The sequence below is a fragment of the Malurus melanocephalus genome, unplaced genomic scaffold (assembly GCF_030028575.1).
Source record: "Malurus melanocephalus ecotype Western Australia unplaced genomic scaffold, MMel_1.1 scaffold_260, whole genome shotgun sequence".
In the NCBI taxonomy this organism is placed as follows: Eukaryota; Metazoa; Chordata; class Aves; order Passeriformes; family Maluridae; genus Malurus; species Malurus melanocephalus.
In genome coordinates, this window is record NW_026623492.1 from 13,381 (window position 1) to 36,487 (window position 23,107).

Sequence of the window (23,107 nt, forward strand, 5' to 3'; positions counted from 1 at the left end):
ATGCTGCCTGTGACTCTCCCTGCTCCTGCCCTCCAATCCCCATCATGACCTTCAGCTCATTCAGCTGCAGAAAGGGGAGAAGGAATCAGTTTTGAGATGGAATGGATGCAGCCAACAGATCCAGGTGCCGCAGGGGCTGGATGGCCCCAGCAAGGCAGGGACTGTCGCCAGGAACCCCACAAGGAGCACCCTGCCATTCAGGACAACAACTGGAGTGCTCCCCACAAACATCACCTGCTCCTGCAGCTGGTCAGCTGTGGCCTTGGTAGTCTCCTGCTCCTCTCTCAGCTCCTTCTGCTCCTGCTTAATCTCCTGCAGTGCAGACCTGGGCAACAAATTGAGGGCACAGGCAGGCTGAGCCTCCACAAGGCCACTCAGGAGGTGAGCTTTGCTCCCCAAACTAGATGCTCCTGGACCACCAGCCCCTCAACCCGCACCGACTCCCCGTAGCCCTGTGGGATATAAAATCTTCTCCCATCCTCTTACTCCAGCTGCTGGGAGGTCTGATCRGTGCCATCCACTTCATGCTCGGTTGCAGTCACACCCAGCTTTCCAAGGGCATCCTCCAGCTGAGAGATCTGGGAAGGGTGGTGATGGCAGTCAGGCCATGGACCCCATGCTCTCCTTTGCCTGCCTCCTCCCAGGCAGCTCCCTGTGGCATTCCTGCAGCCTCTTTAGGGACCAATATGGACTCACCTTCTCCTTCTCACCCTGCAGGTCACTGACCAGGCTCTGCAGGGAGGACATCTGATCCTGGAGCTCAGACAGGTCTCTGGTGATGCTCTCCATTGCTGGGTGGCCTGCTTGGGATCCAGGCTGTGTCTCAGTCGTGTCTCTTTGGGCACTGGGGGTCCCTGTCTGTATCTCTGGGGTGGTGCTTGGGGTATCAGAATCCATGTCCGAAGTCTGGGGCTTTTCAGGGGCAGACTGGTCCTCGAGGACCAGTGGCTTGCTGGCAGCATCCTGGAGGTTCCCCTGGAAAGGAATGGGAAGAGGCACAGCAGTCAGGACCTGGGAGCATGCACAACTGAGCTTGGGCCCAGARAGACCCTGGGCAGCCTGTGGCTGCCCTGTACTGGCAGATCTTCACCTTCTTTCCTTCCCAGCACATGTGTTCCCTTTTTCCATTTAGTTCAAAGTGCCTCAGCATCCTTTTGGCTGAGGCAGGCAGAGACCTCTACCACCAGGTTGATCCATAGGCAGAGGTGGGAGGCTTCTAGTGGGCAAGGCTGAATTCCCATGCCTCCCTCATGGGCCACCCTTCCCACTTTTCCCTCCCAGTGCCCTCCACTCTGGGTGACAGCCAGGTCCACGGGGCAGGGGTGRTAGGGAGGGGGCAAGTGCCCCATTCCCTCCCAAGGGCACCGGCAGCAGCTCACCTGGCCAAGTGCTTCCTGGATCATCCGGATGCCTTCTTCCATGCGGGACTGTGTGGCCTTCATCTCATTGACCTCCTCACGGAGATCATTGCAGAGATCCGTGGTCTAGGAGAGGAGGGTGAGGGCATGAACCTCAGGGGAGGATCCCTGGGAACCTGCAGGACTTTTAGCTGCACCATGGTCTGTGGCAGACGGCGCAGGGTCTGGCCCAGCTGCACAGCCAGCCACGGTGGGCAGCACTCTCCRTTCATCTGGCACGGCCAGACGCAGCTGACCTCCTGGTCACTGGCTGCAGTCTCAGACCCACAACTAGCTGATGRTGGCAGCTCACCTGGCCAAGCACCTCCTTGATACTCTGGATTTCCTCTTCCAAGGAGGCCTGCATAGCCTTCATCCCAGCCATCTCCTYGCGGAGTTCCTGGGAGAGAGCCGTGGCCTCAGAGAGAGGTGTGGTGGGGGTGAGCCCCAAAAGTGAGTGGCTCCCCAGAGACTCCCACCCCCATCCCTGGGGAGCCTGTGGCACATCCTGGGTCAGCAGGAAAAGGCCCAGCATGGGGAGGACCCGAAGCACCCAGAGCAGCGTTTCAGCCCCATATTTTCTCTCCAAATCTCCCTCCCTTTCCCACACTGAAACACAACATTCTGCTGGGAGCTTCAAGCAAAGCATGGTATAAGGGCAGGACCCCAGAGGAGGGGGCATCTTGCGCGGAGCACCCGGGGATCTTAGAAAAGCCTTCACCTCGCAGATGCCACTCACTTCGGCCTCAGTCTGTCCCACGTCGGAGCTCTCCTGCAGCTGGTCGTCCCCGGGCGGCTGTCCCCCCGGYTCCTGGGGCGGCTCCTCCTGCGGGCCGGGCCGCGGCTCGGCGGGCTGGCTCTGCTCCGGGACGGGCTCAACCTCCGGGCTCATGCCCTGGGGGAACACGCCCTCGAGGCCCAGCAGACTCAGGTGCTGGAGCATGACCTTCAGCAGTTTGCGGAGCGCCTCTAAGTTGACATTCACCTCGGGAGTCCCGATGGCGTCATCTAGCAGCTCTAACAGGCTTATATTGGCCATGGCTGCTGCCCTGGCCGCAAATACAGCACCTGTCCCGGGGGACGGGAGCTCCGCGCTCGGCGGGCAGCTGGCAGTGAGGAACGCGGGCAGCCAGCAGCCTCCTTGTCCCGTGTCTGCACGCTCGTGGCTGTGTTTGTGGTGGCTCCTGTTGCCGGGTAACGCCTGGCCCTGGCAGCCGCTTGTCGCCGAGCCGTGCGAGCAGTCGGCTGGGAAGGGACTTGTCACGCACCACTGAGTCCCGGAGTGCGGCTTTGTTGGGTCAGGACTCCCTGGCTGTAGGGGTCCTCCCTGATGGTGCCCTTGTTCTTCAGCTGCCCTGCCTTGGATTGGGGGCACATGTGGTTAGGGACCCCTTGTTACCCTTGATGTTCATCCACATTCCACCTTGGGCTGGGGGGCAGCATTACCCCCTCTGTCCCCTCAAGTGTCGTCACTCCGTCCCCCGGGCTGCCCCTGTACAGCTGAGGGCAGTCAGGCAGCTGCCATGGTGCTCTGAGCCGTGGGGCTGAGCAGGGGTCGTGCTGGAACTCGAGTGGCTTCCGTGGCAGGTCTGGGGACACACACGCACATGGACAYGTGGTCAGAGTTAGGGATCCCCTGGACAGTCTCACAATGCTGGGAAGATCCAGACAGCTGGATGTGGGGGCAGCAGAAAGAGCTGGTGGTGTCAGCAGCTACTCCCTCTTCTTTGGGCTCTCGGAGGACTGGTGGTACCCCAAAAAACAAAAAGCCCCAGGTATTTGGGATGTCCACCACAACTGGGGGAGGGGGCATGTATTTGGGCAGCTCCCCAAAGAGATCCAGATTTTGGTGTGCCCTCCACAACCCAGATATCCAGGTGGCCTCCAGATGGGACCCAGATGTCCAGATGGCCACCCCAGGACTAGGATGGGACACAGATGTCTGGGTGGTCCCCCACAACCAGGAGGAGACCTGCATSTCTGGGGCTCCCCCAAGGCCAGAAGTGGAACACGGGCATCCAAGCTGTCCCCTCACAACACGCAGAGATTCCAGGCATCAGCTGGGGGTTCTGGGGACTAAACTGGGGAGCAGTGGGTGAGGTTTCCTTTCTTTCTGCACGATGTAGCTGGTGCCCTTGCAGTTGCTGTCATCCTGAGGGGACTCCCACTGCAGCAGCACACTGAACCCCCAAATCTTCTTCACCTCCACTGCTCAGACATGGTGGGGGACAGCCACCCCATGACTCAAATGCCTCCAAAACTGGTCCATGACACATAAACATCCACCATGGACCCCAAAAATGCTTGCGCTAGCACATCCAGCTCCCAGAACACATGCTCCTATTGCCCCCAGTGCCTCCCATCCCAGTACTGCCTAGTGGTCCCAGCACTCCGCCGCCCAGTGCTCCCAGTACAGCCCACCTTAGTGCTACCAGTGCCCACTGACAACATGCAATGAGAATGCCCTCTCAAGCTGCTAACACCCAGCACAGCCAGCGCAGCTCCCACATCCTAGTGCTTCCAGTACATTCAGTCCTGGTACTCCCCTTAGTTCCTGTGCCACTGATGACATTCAGTGGGGAGGCAGCTGTGCCTAAGATCTGTTCCAATGTAACCAGCATTTACAGCTCCAATTTTAAACAAATCGCCTGTTCTCTGGTGAGAAACCTGTCAGTAATGCTAAGATCCTGACCCTGATACAGCAGCTGCATTTGGGAGGAATAGAGGATCATGGAGCTGGGGACAGGGCCAACTCAGCGTGGGGATGTCAACAATCCCTGACCCTCTTTGGCATGTTCCCTGTGAGTCTAAAGGTCCCTGACCTCATCGGATCCTATACCTCTGCCCAGACATCCTTCTCCCTTGGAAATCTCCACCTCCACTGGAGGTCTCCAGTTAGGGGCATCACTCTGAGATGGGGCTAAGGGTCCCCATGGGTCTGAGGCAGGTGACGTGGGTCACCAGGCACCTTGAGGCCTTGACCCCATGAGGGGCAAGCGGTGCAGAAAGGGTTTGGGTGGTGGTGGCAGAATGAGGGCACGGATCCTGTGGTGTCCCAGCGTGGGGTCCACTGGCTGCCTCCTCCCTGACCATGCACCACTGGGCAGTTTCTGTTTGTATCAGGGAATATTAAAGAACAAGTGAACTGCACTTGTGTCATGATGGTTTTAATGCAATTTAAGATCTTGTGGAGCTGATATAACTGACCTGTATGTTTATGTTGACGTGTATGTTTATGTGCCAAGTGCTTGCTTTGTTCAGAGTATTTTAGCAGGGATGAGTGCATGGGTAACCTGGTTCTCCATTAATTAAAGCCACAAACACTATTCAAAATGCAGAGTCCAATCCTGTGATAGCTTTTGCAGCCCCAAAACCCCTATAAGAACATAACATGGTATAAAGGGCCAAACTCTGCAGGTGCCTTTCTAACAGGACACTCTCCACCACTCTCCAAATCTTCCAGATAAGGAGGTTATGGAGAAGAGGACACATTTTTAAGCAGGGTCTTTCCAGCTTGTTTCTATATATAGAAAGTATRTACTTGGAATGTCAAGAAAAGTATCCTTGGACTTGAGAGGATCTTCAACCATGTTTATAGGGTTTGGTCTCTTGGCTGTGAGTAGGTGACAAAACAACACCATGAACCCCTGCTCAGTTGAATCTGATCCAGATAAATAAATCATAAACTATCCCTTGCTTAGCGTGTGTTATAGCATACTCTCAATCCAGATCATCCGTAGTTAGAGGGGTTTCTTACAATCTCAGCACTCTGTTCTTAAGCATTTATTTCATTGGAAGAAGAGCATAGTTCTTGCCAAAGCTATTCTAAATTACTAGAGATGATAACATAAATCCTGAACTCAATGATTTTCTTGTTATAGCTAATGGAACTCCATACTCTACAGTAAAAAGAAGATAGTAGACTAAAACGAGAGTAAAGAGAGAAATTATTTATTCATAACACATTAGGAACACTGTTCACAGTACATCATTAACAGGGTGACTGCATAATAAGATGATCATTAAAGGGTGACTTAAAAAGCTAGTTAAAGACAAGGCATAGATTATAGGCTAGTCATGGAAACTGGTAGGCTTTTTCCTCCCATAAGCAAAGCTGCACAAATAAAGACTACCTCATACAGTTTCTGAAAGGTAAAAGATTGATTTACTCAATCTGTACATTTTCTTTACTTTGTATAAATTTACCAATACTTAGATTAACATTTTCATATAGTTTACCATGTTAAATTTAAATACAGTATTATGTCTCATTAATTTAAGGTGCAATTTATCAAAATCTACAGTAAATATTTTCTTCTTAATCAGTTCTCTTTGGCACTCTTCTGGTCTGTTTAAATACAAAAGTGTAGGATTGAATCGAGTGTATAACACTGCAGGTACTTGGAAGGTTTTTTTTGTTAGCATATGAGTGATTTTATGCTTACCACAAGCTTATTCACAAACAAATAACTGTATATGAATTTTAGTTTACTTTATATATAAAATGGCTAACTACTTCAATGTGCAAGACAAAAAAAAAATTGTTACAGCAACTCCTCCCTTGAGAGAGTGATTTTTGCACCATGGAAATCTTGTATAAAATGTTATAGAAAATGGAGATTTTTAAGGAGGAAATTCTCGGTGCTTATCCTATAGCAAGCCACCTGAGGACATGATTTTCTAGGTCTAGAAATGGTTCATAAGATACAGTTTAGCTGACAGGTTGGCACTGTAGTGGTGTTGCAGCTATAAACTTGCATGTTCAACTGGCAAACTAAACCAAGGAGCCAAAAAAACCCAGTCTGTGTAAGAAATTTAGTGAGAGTGCCTTCTTTCTAGGAAAAAAGTCTCATTCCTATATTCTTGATAATATATCTGATTTTATTCCAAGGAAGAAAAATTCAGAATTTGTACTCTGCACTTTTGTCTTCATGACCTCTGCCTACTTTTGGGCTGACTAATATTTTGTTAAAATCAAAGGTGGACAACAGAAAATTGACTTATTTCTGTTTCTGGATGGAAACGTACTAGGAGGCCATGAAAACTGACTTATATAGGTCAATTTGTACAAATAATTTTACAAAAGCTCTTCAAATGCCAGGAAGAGCAAGGTCACAGCAATTTATTTCACAGGCCAATCCCAGAAGCTGCCATTCACATGAAAGGCATGGGGAAACTTAGCTACATAAATACTGGAAATTTTTCCATGCCTAATTATTTCACAATTGAAAAAAACCTAAACCCTATTCACAGTAAAATGTACTTATTACAAGGCCCTTCTGGTCTGTTTTTTTCCTGAATCACGCAAGTAATATCCCCTCAGCTGCAGAAATTAGCATTTTGGCAAATGATCAAGTTACAGGAGTTGTCAAGTACAGTGCAACCTGTTTAGAAGGCAAGGATGTAAAAAGGGATTTTATACAGGTGCATTGTGATGTGGTAATATGTGAAATTCTGTGCTACTCCTGAGTAAAACACATTTGGCCGTCCCAGCTAATAACCCATTCATGAGCATGCTGATCCCAGAGAGACATTTCATAGCCTCAGCAATAGCATATATTCTTTAAAAAAAAGTATTTTACAACTGTCTTTTTTCTTCAACCTATCAGTAMGGACTAACAATGGTGAGTTCAAACTGTTGAGGGAGATGATGAGAAGGGGCAGGACTGGTAAAGAGAATCAGAGTCTATGCAGTAAATCAAATGTAAGTGAAATGTAATTCATTCTCAATTATCCTGTAAGCTTTTTGAGATATTGCATATGGCCATGTCCCTTAGTGCTCCTGTTTTATCTGAAAGCTACTGGCTTTAGAACTGGGATGTCTGTGTGAAGGATATGGTGTCAGATTTATCAACAGCAAAGCCTCCGTTGATGTAAGATTTCTTGGCCTCTGTCTCATCATTATCAAGTATTCCTGTTTCCAAGGCAAAAGGATTGACTATATTGACTTCAGAGGTGACATCCATCTGCTCCAGCTCCTTCTTAGAGAGCTTCTCCACTACTCCTGTGCCAAAGGCATCTCCCAAGACATTCACCATTGTTCTGAATCGATCCCTATGGAACAAAAATGTTGTCAGACAAACCATTCAATATGTTATTTAGAAAACACTTAGAGTAAAAGTAAACTCTAGCTCTTGCAGCATTGTCTTCTTCCCAGTGCAGACTTGGGTAAATTTTCAATTAAAAAAAAAGTCTTGTAAAACAACAAATAGAATTTTCCTGACATGATTTGAAGGAGGCTGGAGTAATTTTCATGAGAAATGACTTTGTATAGGACATGCAAAACTGCAGGTCGTGTCACTTGTCTGTTAGAGTAGTAATTCCATGGCTGTGGCATAGCCTTACACAATGGTGGAAGGATTACCTCTCAGGATCTGCAAGATGCTACTTTGTGATGAGACACTGTGGGATGCAGCAGCAGAGTCTGCATTGTGCCTTTTGTCACTCTAACAGTTATGTCCTCAGTCAGAGGAGCATCTAGCCCAGTGTCTTCATATTCTGGCCCAAACCCTGAAAAAGTGAAAGGCCTATCTTTTGCTACTTTCTCCTTGTTAAAGGGCTGAAGTAAAAAGTTGTACTAAACAAGTCAATTAGAGGAATATGATATTTCTGCACTGTTGATTTTTATCCAAACTGGAATGTGATGTACAGGCCTTAAAAATCTGATGCTACTTGGCAGGGGAACAACAAACCCTTGAAATATAACAAAATGGGAAAATTGGTGTGGAAGTAGGGTATGGACAGTGGAAGGCCATGCTTCCTTGTTTTTCTTTTCAGCTTGAGTACTGCAAAGGCTCTGTGACAGTGCTAGTTTCTCTTTCTGTGCTGCAAAATTGAGGWGCATGTATTCACAGTATTTTGCAATATGTCTACAATTGCTGAATTCCAATGCTAAAAAGTTTTCCATGTGGAGCAAAAATATATGGTAGGGAAARGAAGAGAGAGCAGTAAAGTAAAATTCTGGTAGGATCAGTGTGACAAGTGAGGAAATCAACAGCACTGGAAACTCATATGTTATGATAGTACTATCCTCTTAATTTTTCTATTCTTCATTTAACATGTGGAAGTACTCCTCAAACCTATGTGGTATAAACTTGGTAAGTTCAGAATTAACTAGTGGGTTGTTAATGAGCCACTACTAGCAAATAGTTTGCAAAATTATGCATTTTAGGCAATAAGTACAAAAGGTGAAAGTGTTAATARTCTACATGGCATCATGATGTGCATTCCATCTCCTGAGGTGCAAAATGCACTAGCAAATGTTCCCGGGTACATTTAATTAATCTTTAATTTATGTTACACACAAATGTGTCTCAGTCTAAAAAAATGCCTCAATTAGAACCAGAAACATTTTGAATTATTTTATGCTTCCACCACATGGTGGAACAAGTACCTTCCATATACTAATATTGTGCCTAAAAAGCATATTAACTGTGGACATTAAAAGTGGAGTAAAGATCAGATCCATAAAAATTCATGATTACTATGAGAAATAGGGAATTACTGCTCTCTTTCTCTCTCACACCCATTACATGAGAGCATCAAATGAAATTATTAGGATTAAGACAAGCAAAATTCAATTATATCTCTGCAGAACACATCACTGAATTCATCTCCAYAGGACTTGTGGAAACATGAGTCCCAAAGCAATGAGGCATTCATTGAAGAAGACAAAAATCACCTCTAACTCAGGAATTTGGTGAGCTGCACCTTGCAGGGGGCTGGGAGAGTACTTTGCAAAAAGAACCTATACCTATTTGATCTGTTCTTACACTCTTTTGATATCTGYTCTGAGACAGTGGATTGTACTGATCCACTGTCATTTTTAATGATGCACTAGCCTTWAAAATGTTAAATGCCCCCTAGGAATAGAACAGAGCTGGAGAAAACAAAATGACTGTGGAGCACAGCAAACAAAACTATTAGACCTGTTGCAGACAGCTGATTGGGAGAATATTCCTGTGGATGAAACTGGTTCCTTTGGACAAATTATGCTTATATACAAATTGAATTGATTCTTGGATCAATCAGCCAGCAGCCCTGATTTTCTGGAGACTGGAATTTCTCTCTATTTGCAAAATGGAGTTACATAATCAAATAAATTAAATATATCTGCGAAATGCATAGGCTGCTGCCAGAAATCCTTCAAGAAAATGATTGGAAAAGGTGGAGGAGGAACATCAAGGCATTTATCTTGAGTGTAAATAAACCTGAAGAAGACAAGCAAATATTGTGAAATTACTAAGATCACTGGACTGATATCAATGAAATATCATCCATGCTAAATTACTGCAGGTGAACATGACCTTGGTCTAAGCACTAAGGCTCACACAGTTTAGGAGGCAAAAGAACTAAAATTATACTCCTTAACTTGTGCATCCAGTTACCCTGTGTATCACAGTACAAAACTGAATATTGATATCCTTCTGAACTCCAGAATACACTCTAATTCCTTGGGCTTTTGCAAAAGTAGCAGAGAAATGAGTTGGTATAACGTGAACAGAAAAGATTTCTGTAAAAAGGCTTCTCTCCAGAAAGAGCTGCTGAATGGGACTGAGAGGCTTTGAAGTGCTCTGGGATGGCTGGGATCAGGCATAAGGAACAATATCTGAGTTTACACACATGCCTATTGATGAAGGGCTGGGCCAGTGCTCTCAGTGAAGAATAGTCCTTGTAAAATAGTGCTGGCAGCACAGACCCATGTACRGCCTGCCATATGTGTGCATGTGGAGTCCAGGGCCAATTTTGCTGTATTCATGTTGTGCTCCACTAGCAGTGTATGGGTATTATCTTCTTTACAGCTTGTGRCTACATTTGATTTTTATGTATGATRTATGTTTTTAGCATAATGTGGTGGCAGCTTTGACCCTCTAGAGGCACTTCTTGGTCAGATTTGTCTGTCTTGAGGATGATGCTCATGATTTATTAGTGCTGTGACCACTACTTTAAGGCAGATAGCATGTCTGAATGTGAGGTTATTCACTAGCATCCCTTGCAGCAGGACATCTCTCCCCATCAAAGGCATTACTGCATTCAACTCTGTACAAGCTTGGCCATAAGAATAATCTTTGTCAATTTCCTGCAGTAGTCCTAAATGATTTTGTTAATTTCTGTCTCAGATTCACACATTTCCAGGCAACTTACGTAAATATTTAAGAAAAAAAAAAGCAAGAAAAAGGAAAAATAATTAAATATGAAATGCCTTGAACTTACAGAAGCCAGTCAACTGCAATGATCAGAGTAACATCCTCAGCAGGCAGGCCAACGGCGCTCAGCACAATCACCATGGTGACAAGTCCAGCTTGGGGCACGCCTGCAGCCCCAATGCTGGCTGCTGTAGCTGTGACACTAAATCCCAAATAAAGCCCAGAAAAGGCATTTAGAATACATGTTGCTCACAGAAGTTCTGCTTTCTGGCATAACTAGTCTTATTTCATTGCAAGAAAGAAGCCTTAATGTTCTAGTTCTCCTCTTAAGAGTATTTACTCAGAGTCTGATGTCAAGCTTATAGGACAAGCCAGGTACTGAGACTGTTGTGGTTACACTGCAGAGTAACAGGCAACGCATGTCTAACAAGCAAACTGGACAGATCAAAGGTAGAGGCTGAGTTGGTTTGCAGGTGTTTGCAGGTAAGAATAATGGCAATTTCCATAATTGTATTGTATTGTGCTGTATACCAGCTGCATATCCTGGCCCATCCTACCTCATCAGGTTGCACTGGCTAGTATAAAGAAGTGAGAATGCTTGTTATTTCCTGTGCTATGAATGATAGTTTAAACTTTCCCATGGGGTATCCAAAGCTAATGTACGATTCACAAAAAGTTCACTTCCCACAAAATGCAGGTGATGGCTTTAGATTTACCTGATGGTAACTATTTGGCCAATATCCAGTTGTAAGTTGTTCAGCTGTGCAATAAATACGGCTGCTACTGCTTCATAAAGAGCTGTGCCATCCATGTTGATGGTAGCTCCAACTGGAAGAACGAACCTCGTGATTCTTTTGTCAATCGAATTTTTTTCTTCTGCACAGCGGAAGGTGACAGGCAAAGTTGCTGAGCTGGTACATAATGGAACATGTAAAGTAAGTGCAGGCAATCACACACCCTTTCCCTTACATTTCCTTTTCCTCAGATCATGATCTGCTTTATGACTCAAATGGAATATAAAGCAGGAAGGAAGGCTGCACCATGAAAAAGCGAAGCAACTTTTGTTACACCTTCTATTGGAAGAAATAGCTTAACAGTCGCTAAATTTGCTCTCAAAATTACATGGCAGAATTTCCGTGGTATATGTAGTGCAACAGCTTAAACTCTATCAACTCAGTGACTAATGAACTGAATGGCAGAGAACCGCCTCCTCTTGGGAAAGGCAGACTCTTATGTGGTGTAAGGCCAATGCACTCTGTAGTCCCCTTTGGGTACCATAGAAAAAAAGATGAAAGCAGTATTTCAGCCTCCAGGGGACTGAAAATGGTCCAGTTGATACCAGGGCTTGTAACAAAGTAGCAATAAAATCAGAGCACAATGTAATTGTTACTAGGTACATTACAGATGTTTTGTTTACCTGGAAGAAATCATGAGGGCCGTCAGAAGCGCCTGAGCCATCCCCATGGCAAACCGAAAAGGATTTTTCCTTACTATTATTAAGTAGATCAGTGGCAGAATTACACCGGAATGGATTGCAAGTCTGCAAAATAAAATGGACTAGTTTAAACAAATCTGATCGTCTTGCTTTACTAAGATGGTGATAACAGGTACCCAGTTCTGTCCTCAAGTACTTATGAAACACTAAAGGTGACTTTAGTGGCACCTATGTCAGAAATTTAGACAGAATGCCTGCTTTTTAATAAAAAGCAGACTGATGGTGTTCTACACTTGCTTTTGGAAAAGAGAGAGACGATAAGTTGTCTCTCTTTCCTAAGCAGAACAAGAATTGACTTGGAAATAATTTTGAACTGATGAAAATGAGAAGCCTAAACTTATACATGATATTTAAACTGATGTGCAGAGGGTGATTTGAAATAACACTAAAACACTTCACTCCTCTGCCAAATCCTTACAATGCAAACCAGAGACGAATCAGAAAATCAAATCAAATTATTATTTTCAGTTTATCTGCCATTATTACAGAACATGTTTTGAAAATAAAGGTAAATGTGCTTTCCAGTCAGGGACAGCTGAAATCCACATCTTTCTGCAGTAACTTCAAATATTGAAAAATCCACACTTGCTCTGCAAAAAACTGTGTAAGCTCAGTTCTACAATTTAAATGTAGTGAGGTATTTCAGACTGTATGAATAAAGTATATGTAGTCTAAGCATTCTTAATGTTGTTAGATGCTGAAATACTGTATTTTGAAACTATTAATTTTTAAAATTAACTGGGTTGACTCACAGGAGATCAGCTTCCCCTCTTGACTTTGGCAGCTCTGGATATCTTGCCTGGATATTTATTTAGGTCTCAGGGACAAAATCATCCTTCAACTAATGCATTAATTTTGAACACTGTGCGGTAATCCTGAATGCATGTGAATGCAGAGCTTGTGGGCATTAAGATTAGAGGTAAACTGACTGCTGTAAGTACATTTGAAATTAAATGTACTAGAAGGGTCTGTGAAATATTCTTTATGTTTGAAGGTTGCAATTACAGCAACATCAGATTTTTGTAAAAAGTAATTATCACATAGCCCAGAAACATAAACCCAAGAACTGTCATCACTATGACCTTGGAGTTTTCATTCTGTCCTCACAATATGTTCATGTGCCCATTCCCATGTAGTAGTAGTGCTTTATGGTTTCAGAGCAGTTGATATAGATAGCAATAAATCATGGTACCATTTGTTCTGCCAAAAATAGACAATTAAGATAGCAGAAGTCACAATACAGACATCCATAACAGCATCACAAATCACCCACAAAAACTACATATTTGTTTTCTAGGAAAAATTAACTTTTGAAAAGTAAGGCATTMAAGTTTTCATTTTCTATGGGAATATGGACTTATTTAGTAGAATGTAAATAACAGCATGAAACATGTATTGATAAAATTTTGCAAATAATTCTAAAAAGAAAACTAACAATTTATAAAATTATATCTAAGAACAGACTGAATTCCGCAGAATAAATAGGAAAATAATGAAGTAGTATGGATGCCATTTGGTGTCTTAATAAAATGTTAATGAGAGTAAGCATTTCAAATCTAATTCTAAAAGCATACTGACTTAGTTATTTGAAAAATTTAGATCTGCCCTTTTTTAGTAGCACCATGAACACCACATTGTTTAAAATAAAATATTTGTGTATATCTGCTTTGCTACTACTGATTTTCATGAAATGAATTAGAAGTAATATTTATTTTCATGCATAAATGCAATTCTCAGCAAGGAGGAGAAATTTTTATACCAAAAATCATAATCAGTAATGGAAACCAGAAATTCTAATAACAATTATTTTTAAGATAGGAAGACTCTTGTCCCTCAGAATCTCAAGTTGCCATGCCTTATAGAAAAATCCCTTACAGGGATGCAGCTGCCTTGATGCTTTCAGAAAAGACAAAGGGACAGGCAAGGAGAGTTTATTTGCTGCAGCTGCTTTTTTTTTTTTTTTTTTTTTTTTTTTTTTTTTTTTTTTTNAACCTGAGCTCCCTCTGGCACTTAAATTATGCCCCCTACTTTGACTTTCCTCTGCTGTACCTTCTAATATGTCCGAATCCTGACTCTGCAATCATTAAACATGAGACACTTGAGATACTTAGTGCCAAATTGGACCAAAGACAATGGGAGAAATCTGTTTCCTGGTGGTGACCTGAATGAGACAGAGACTGAGATGAGCTGCAGACAATGGTGGATGAGTGCTGGTAGGGCTGAGGCWGTGTCAGGTCATGAATAATAAAGCTGGGAGGAAGGTGAGCTGGATAGGGAGGGTAAAGGAAAGAAAGAAGAGGATAAGACACATCAGTCCTCATGCTCTTGCACAGTTTTCTTGAYAAGGAATACATGAAATATTTAAGATAACCTGTTATTTTCAGGATAAAGCTTAAGGAGAGGGTGATAAACCATCAAGAAAAGACACCCATGAACAGCATACACAGCAAACAGAGAAGGTCAAGCATGTAAGAATGAAAACCAAAATGATGGTGGGAACAGCAGTTTTCCCTGCTGTAAATCAAAATCAAAACAAAGAGCAACAGTTTTCCTTTTTCCTGAGAGGTAAGAAAATGGATATTCTTGCAGGCTGAAAAATGTAGAACAAGCATCTTTCCCCTGCAACCTATAGCACTGCATGTACATGTCCATATTTGCTTCTGTAATCTGAGTACAACGTGCTCTCCCTGATGGTCAGTTTTGCAGAGAATGTGCTGCTATTAGCCTTATCCACAACGCCTTGAGCAGCACCCATAGGAGGCTACTTGACAGGAGACAGAAATGCTGAGCACCMATCAGTGTAAATCGTATCCTGTTTGGAGGAACAGGGACTTTTTCTCTCTAAGGATGTAAAGGTGCTCACTACAYAAATTTTTTTGATGGCACCTGGGAATCGATTTGAAATTGTCATGCCTGTCAAATTCTTGGTTACCAGCTAAACAGGAGATTATGTAATGGCAGTTTACTTAGCAATTGTAGTACTTTGGAGAAGGCACTATGTCTTCACACACAACTTAAGGAAGACTTGTCTTGTCACAGTGCAAATAGTAACCTGTAACCAGTAACTGATAGGTAAATAGCTGTAAAAGTTGCTATCACATCTAAAACTGCAAAACTTGCTATCTGATGTAAAACTGAAGTAAAAAAGCAGTAGTAATCCATCCAACAAATTCCTTCTGTGATTTAACTGGACTTATTAACAGAAAACCTGCAGAAGTGATACACTGTCATTTTGTCAATGACTTCTATTTAGATTGTGGTTGAGGTCTCATTTACAATTTGTATAGAAAACATTACAGTCTCAATTTACAACCTCTTGGTAAATATCAACTTTTGAAACCTTTAAAAATCAGATTTATTTTCCAAATCTTATTTTCCAAACAAATACAAAAAATGCAGAATGCATTGGAAGAACATGACTTCCACTCATCTCTGCAACATTTTGAAAAAGTAATGAATCAGTGCTATTTCTGGAGCTGTAATTTTTATTTAGAAAGTAATTTTATCTCTGATTTTCAAACAGCTAGTCCCAACATACTGGTTTATGCATAAAACAAAACAACAGCCTTGAAATAAATGTGCTTATCTAGCACAGATTAATGCAAAAACCTCAGAGATCCTTCTTGAATATTTATAAAGTGGCTTGCATTTAAAACTAATATATTACCATTCTCTTTGCTTGGTTGTCAGAAAAAGTGTGAGTGACATTTGAAGAATAGCATGCAAATGCATAAAGTATCAGGAAAGAAATTCTTGAACAACTTTGGATCTAGCCTCTAGACAAAATTCTTAGTATACCAAAGGAATTATAGAAGTGGATGCTAAGGTAATGAACCAAGACAGCCYAGAAGGCTATGCTTCACTGAATTGGAAATAGAAATTTAAATGCATTTAACTTACTGGGACTGTAATATCCATTTATCTGTCAAAAGGGTGCTTTGTAGGATAGTCTTCAGAGATATATAATGATCGGGTATTATAACTCATAATTCAGAGCAGTTAAGTTATTCTAAATTTTCACTGCTGAAAGCCTTTACCTTGTGCAGGTATAACCTGCTCCACACAGACTGTTCTACAGAGGCAATGGTTAAGAAAAAGAATAGAAGTTGTGATACTTGGCTACATTATTCAGACTGCAACTTCTTTTGCAGCTTCAYTATCTACCCTTACCTTGAAGGAGTAACTAGCAAACAGTGCAGAAACTTGACAGCAAGCTTCTCTTCATGCCAGCTGTCTGCTTGGTACTGGGGAGGGAAGGGATCAGTCTCTTTGGTTCATTTTTTTGTGCACCTCACTTACTACACACTTGTATTCAGCAGGGAAAGTTTGGTCTATGCTGTTACACCTTGGGCCCGAAAATTCCTTGGAGGTTCCCAACATAATCCAGGTACTTGTGTATGTTGGATAGGCTGGCAACCCCCAAAAAGTCATAATTCATAACCTCACCCTTAATATAATGATATTACCTGTTTCAGCACAAGCTGTCAAGATGAAACAATGAATATAAGAAAATAATTTGCATTTGGGTTTTGTTTTTTTCTAGAATACAAGGGAGTGATTTTTAAAAACAAGATATGTATCCAGCAAAACATGGATTCAAACCATCCTCACACACCCTCACATAATTTTCACTGATGAGAATTTTTGTCTTTGACCTAGAAGACTGGATGTGCTGGATAATTAAGTAGTAATCAACTGAATTCCAAAATTTCATACACACGATTGCATCTTTAAGAAATTACATACCCACTTATTACTGTAGCCATATAGAGACCCAATTTACGGAAGATTTCCCAATCTTCAACTTCAATTATCTTCCCAGCAATTAAAAACACGATACCAATTGGCATATACCTAGAAGGCAAAAATAAAGTATCAAAAATGCATTCTCAGAAATACTGCATGTTCACCATGGCATAAGTCCTCTGCCAGAGTAATTATTTAAAATGGGCAGAAAATATGTTTTGATATGCTATTATACAACACAAGATACTTTTTTGTATATTATGTTATACAACAGACTTTATTTGTTTACAGAAAGGTTATTATAGAGGTTATGAAAAAAGATTGGAAACTCAAAGTAAATGTAACTTTAAGTATAGTCTAGMTAGTATTGTGTACTTTGGTGTCACAGATTACACACAAGTTGGGAAGGGGTGTGGGTATATACCCTATTACAACAAATGTTTATGTATAGCCACAGGCTCCCCTGGGGGTGGAAGTCTGCACCATAGATACCAATATCTGTGTATTCTGCAATCCCACACAGGTGGGAGAGGTCTCCTGTAGCTACAGGAGCTGCACTGCAGCACTGGGGGCTATATCTGTGTCACCTGCACAGAATAAGGTAAACTTACACAAGGCCATGCCTTATCGACCTGAACAGTTGCATAGGCCTACTGCCTACAGAAAATTCAAGAAAAAAATCAGGAGTTGTGTTAACAACAGTTCCACTGCATTCTTTTTGGTTACACAGAGCAAGCTGTCACAGAAGCAAGTTACTGCTTCAGAGCATTAAACCCTATATATTAATCTAGAAATTTGTGAATACATAAAATGTATCAATTTTAAAATAGAAATTTTAAATTCATAAAAAGATTATATGCTATCTGACAAACAAAATTGCAGAAACTGTAGAAAGCAGAGATACCTAGTTCCTCTAAGCACTGAACTTGATGAAAACAGAACTAATTCCTCATACTTCCAGCACCAAACTCTTCTTTCTGTCAAACAACACTCTACATCTGTAGAAACTCACACAGCTAGAAGCCACAGCTTCTGGCACATGGAAGAAAATGGATAATCAGTTTATAAGTAAATTCCTGTATGGCATGTGCTAACTCTGAAGCCTCATTATTGGTAAATTTCTAAAGAGTGAGGCAGCCTATTTCACAGGGCTTTAACTTAGCCTGGAAATAAACTAGCTGCTTAGAACAGGACCCATTGCAGAAATTAATTTATCTTTCGTTAAGGAAGCAAGAYATGTGCAACCAAATCCTTGACTGTTGTAGWGACATCTCAGTGTGCTGGGATGTAAAAAAAAACCTTATAAGGATCAGATCTTACAAGGTACTGTTTGTGTGAGTAGGGTCTGAGTCTGGTCCTACCTCTTCAATGACAAAATCCACTTCAAGCAGCTGTTAGAAAATGCCARTATATCCTTGGACTTACCACATAATTATCTGAACCATTCTCATCGTAGCTTCATTCAGCGCATTGAAGAAATCCAGCAGCACTTGTCCTTTCTCTCCCATTTTCCCAATAACCATTCCAAAAACAAGACAAAAGACAATCAACCCCAGTGCATTGATGCCGTTGGAATACATGCCCACGATTTTATATTCTTGGGTTTTGTTCTATAGATTGGAATCAAGAGAAAAAAAGTACTATCTGAAAACAATGGATTTACTTGAAAGAGTATCAAAATGAAAAGACATTTAGATTTTTTATGAAAAACCATGGAGCTCTTTTCCAGCCACTGTATTGGTTTTCTGAAAGTACCAAGTGGGCAAGTTTAGGAAATGCACTAAACAGAACTTGAACACTTTCTATTTTAAAGCCACACAAGGATCTGACCAAATCCTAGCAAGGAGTAAAGGACCCCTAAATTTATGTTGTCCTTTCTATAGACTTCTGACATGAAGTATGGGAAGGTCTAGGTACCTACAGTCATGCTTCCAAGATTTACTCCACTGTACTCAATATTTACTCTCCATTGTGGAGAACAAACACAGATGTAGAATCCTTGTGTTGGTTTCTGAGCAACTTGAGTGTTTGGATTTAAGTTAAATTGACCATTGCATAACAACTGGGACATCAATGAATTTGCATAATTTATAGGAGAATTGTATGCAAATCACATAAAAATCCTACTAAAGAGGCATTCCTCTGTGCAGTATGAACATATGAAGGAAAGGATTCAATTCTTCACTACATTCTGCTTCAGGATTTAATTAATGTCTCTTCCTATAGCTCACGTTCCATGCCCTCATTACTTTGAGATAATATTTGGAAGGAGTATGATAAAATGTATATTGATTTGGTACTGTTYGTAGCTCTGTGTTCACATTCTATTGAATTTCTTTGTCTCTCTGCTCCCAAGTAAAGCTTTATAGACCATTAATACCCATAAGCTTTCCACGTGTAATGAAAGGCTTGTTAAATCTCTCCTTCACTTTTGTCCCTGYACATTTTTTTTCAGAGTAACAAACTATTTATGAACTTAACTTAAAATGCTTAATTTTGTTTTTCTTTCCCTTGAAAAACATCTATTATTTTCAACTCCTTTTCTTCTTTAGTGCTTACAGCTATGTCATTGTTACTTAAATACCTCATGATGATATACATCTAGTCTTTCCACAGCAACTGTTTAATTTTCAGAAAATTGACAATTCATAAGCAGTTAAATTTAATCAATCTTCATCTATCATCTTTGGATATTTGATAGGCTCCTCTGATGTTCTTAAACTTACTGGAAGATACTTGCAATGATCTCTTAAGCATTTACTTATTAACTTTCCTGCCCTTGCTAAAATCCATCTATGTACTATTTCATTTCTTCAGCACTAACCACATGAACTAAACCAAATTTAGTCTACTTCATATATTATGAAAGAATACAGGGTAAAGGTCGCACCTCTGAAATCTTTGCTGTTGTAGCAGTTGTAGTAGGTTCATCTGGAAATATGGAGATATTTTTATCCACAGAAGTCGTAGCTTTAACCTTTTCACGTTTGGTTTTATACTGGAAAAGTTTTTTTTTAAAAAAAACAACAGAAGAACTTATTAAGACACATGAGGAAACTGAAAGGCATAGCCTTTGCCCAGTAAAACTAAGAGAAAAATTAACCAATCTGACTTCAAGGTAGCAAACATAGACAAAGACTTTATTTCCCAGTTCATGTGAGCCATCAAGGTTCTGTACGTCAGAAGCTGCAGATCAAGCAAGAGACACACAAATAGTATAATAGGATATCTGGTCCCCAGGCTCTTGGACACTCCATGGACATGCTGCAGTTTTGTGGGGCATGAACTGGAGCTCCTGACAATGGCAAGACCTTTTGCTAGAACAAATAGTGTGGAAAGAATTGCTGACAGCTGTGCCAGGAGAGGTTTGCAGAGCAGATGCACCTGGTACAACCAGCCCCTTGGTGATGYAGTCAGTATAACTAATGCCATTATGTAGGGCAAGCAGTCATTCTTCGTGGTCAAATGCATATTTTGCTTTCGTCTCATTTCCAGGTCTTCAAAGTCCTGTGCACCACGTAGAAAAACCAAACAGACTTATTCTTCCTCTCCCTGCTGGCCTGCAGATTCCTGGGCACTAGGTTGATTACTCATCTCCTTACTTGTCTTAAATGTTCCAACCCTTACATGTCTTAAATGTTCCAGGCACAGCCACACAAGTGGGGTTTGACACAGTCAAAGAACAGAGAAGTGTAAATGCATCAAGTGTATTGTCCATAAAACTGAGCAAGTACAGGCCCCAGTGGGTACTTGGGCCAAAGTTACCCAGTTCACTGCTGCAGGACAGTGAAACCTGGTGGTCAGCGATGCCTCCATCACTGTATGCCTCCTCTGAGGACTGAGTKACTGACCTGTATTCTTTTGTATGTTTTTCAAGACTAGATTATGGTTGTTGTGCTGATTCAGCAAACCAAGTATTAAGATTWGACCAAATCTGCAGTGGCCCCAGATAATTAAAAACCTAAGTTAAATGGTGCTATAATAAAACTGTACTACACTGATTCTGCTCGTAGACATCCTGTGATATTGTGATTATAAATTCTGTGCTATACTAATCATAATATTTCATTAGTAAAACTTTAATAGTAAGTACAGTTCAGCGCCACCAGCATTCTGTCAAGGATCTCTAAAAGAACCTTCTTGTCCCCTTAGTGTTGTGTGACTGTAACACATGAGAAAAACTACATGGAGAAGTAGTGAGTTGTGCACAGCAGAATTATCTGGTATCAATTTCTGGGAAAGGTTAACTGATAAGTCTAATATATAGACAGTTTCCTCTTACATCTTGCAACACTCACTTTTCCTGAAAGATGTCTCAAATAGACTCTACTAGCTGACAGCCTTTTGCTTCAAATTATTGGTCTGGCAATGGAAATTAGAAGTGAGACACTTTATGGTGAGTGCTAACTATTACTGACTTCATCAGACATTGAGGGACCTTAAGAACAATGAAACTGATCCTCATAAGATGGATCTTCGAACTCTTATTGTCTCAAAAGGAAAAACCTTGTGTTACACACTACTTGATTTCTGCAGCCAGCTTTTAAAGTKTCTTTTTTGCAACAGAATACTAAGGATTTAATAGGTGATACCAGAGTGTTTATCATAATGGAAATGAAAACAAGGTATCTTAAATCCCCTGCTTTTTATAGGCGATTAAGACACTCYTCGGCTAAGACAGAAATAAGTCTTGCCTGACAATATTTTTGTGACATAAGAGAATAATTTGTTGTTAACAATTAATACTACAGAAGTAAAGAGGAATGTTCAAACTTACCTGTTGAAAACATGCCTGAACTAGGTTCTCTGGGAACATATTCCTGTTAACAAGCAAAGAATCATTTCAATRCTAAGCAAAGAATCATTTCAATACTATAGCATACTAAGAAAAGACTATATGCTATAAACAAAATCATAAAATTTGATGCTTAAAAAACAGAACATATTGTGTTTGTTTTAGCAGTATATTTAGCACCAGCAGATATAGAGTCCCAAYACATTAAGTCCAGTGACTGTTTTCCTACCTGAACTTGCTGAACTTTTGGGCTAATTATTCAGTATTTGCCATTTCTATTGTTAAGCTACTAAAGCCARTGTACTTTTTCCTTGCTACATCATATACGTCATTTGCATAAAGAATATAGGACACACCATTTTTACACAATTTGTCATATATAAGCAGAAGAGAAAAATAAAAAAAACTCTTATAGAGACTGTACTGTAAGAATCAGATAGTGTGCTCTGTTGTGATTTTGAACTGAGAAATCAATCTTGGCTAATGGTAGATTCTCCTGTGTTTTTCTGGTGTCAAGAACCATTTTCACACCCCGAAAAATTAAGAAATTTAGTGCAACACAGTTGTGTGCCTCCTTTCCAAGTGCCAATTTCAGATTCAAGCAATTGCTAAAAGTAAGCATTAATTATGTACTTGGTAAATATCCAATCCAGTGCAGAAAAAATGCATTTTATATACTGAAGCAGTGTTTTTATATCTCTTATAATCCTTCATAAACTCCTGGCTTTAGTTTTCAAGTTTTAAAGTAAAATCTATTTAAAGGTAAAAACAGTTTGTACAAGCGTGGGGTTTTCCTTCATCTTTACAAGACTGTCTGGATTTGAATCTTAAAGCCATTTTTTAATCCATATTTTTGATACAAATATATTGGAAAARGAATTCTCATTCCTTTGAAAGAGAATTTCAGATCTCTTAACTCCTAATTTACAGTCTTAAACTTGTATGCAGGAAGTTGCACTATGGTCTACAGCAAACCCCCAAATACTATGTAWATGGCATTTGATTCTTACATGGCAGATAAAGTAAAAATTCTACAAAAATCAAGCGGTGTGCAGGAATTGTAATCCAGAAGAGAGAGTAATTACAACAAAAGAAAGAAATAATGAACAGAAGCATTTTTGAAGGAACAATCTAGCCTCTATTGAAAATGCAGCCTTTTTTTTTTAAAAATCTCTTCGAATTCTTTAAACACATTTGTGCTGAAAACCTGCACTTGTCTTCTATGGACTTTTCTAAGGGGTTTCTTCTTTTAACCGCTTCAAAGTATCTATCATGGTCCATGATGCTGATAGAGAAAGACACATTATAAGGTTGCCTTACATACTGGTGATGCAGCAAATTTCTTGACYGTGAATATCTCTGCATACTGCATCTGTTACTCTGYATCCTGCCTTGAGGAGGGGAACCACAGCACTTTCAGCTGGTTGTCTATGCTGAATGACACAGAAGGTGCCAGCCAGTAATCCACCCATAATCCTTTATGGATCTTTCCCTCATAATAGATAATCTTGCATGTCAATTTCTGTGA

The 23,107-nt window shown here is 41.3% G+C and overlaps 1 protein-coding gene across 1 annotated transcript in view; it reads right to left on the reverse strand.

The window, feature by feature from the left end:
• Positions 1-5,343: 5,343 nt before the first annotated feature.
• Positions 5,344-23,107, reverse strand: part of SLC1A1 (solute carrier family 1 member 1) — a 47,205-nt gene continuing 29,441 nt past the window's right edge. Inside the window, exons 5-12 of the mRNA XM_057375856.1 lie at positions 21,562-21,604; positions 19,675-19,782; positions 18,210-18,394; positions 16,785-16,892; positions 11,961-12,083; positions 11,260-11,454; positions 10,611-10,745; positions 5,344-7,451 (exon numbers count right to left, since the gene is read on the reverse strand). Coding sequence (XP_057231839.1) covers positions 7,205-7,451; positions 10,611-10,745; positions 11,260-11,454; positions 11,961-12,083; positions 16,785-16,892; positions 18,210-18,394; positions 19,675-19,782; positions 21,562-21,604 — 1,144 coding nt within the window. The 3' untranslated portion in view covers positions 5,344-7,204. The remainder of the gene's footprint in view (positions 7,452-10,610; positions 10,746-11,259; positions 11,455-11,960; positions 12,084-16,784; positions 16,893-18,209; positions 18,395-19,674; positions 19,783-21,561; positions 21,605-23,107) is intronic.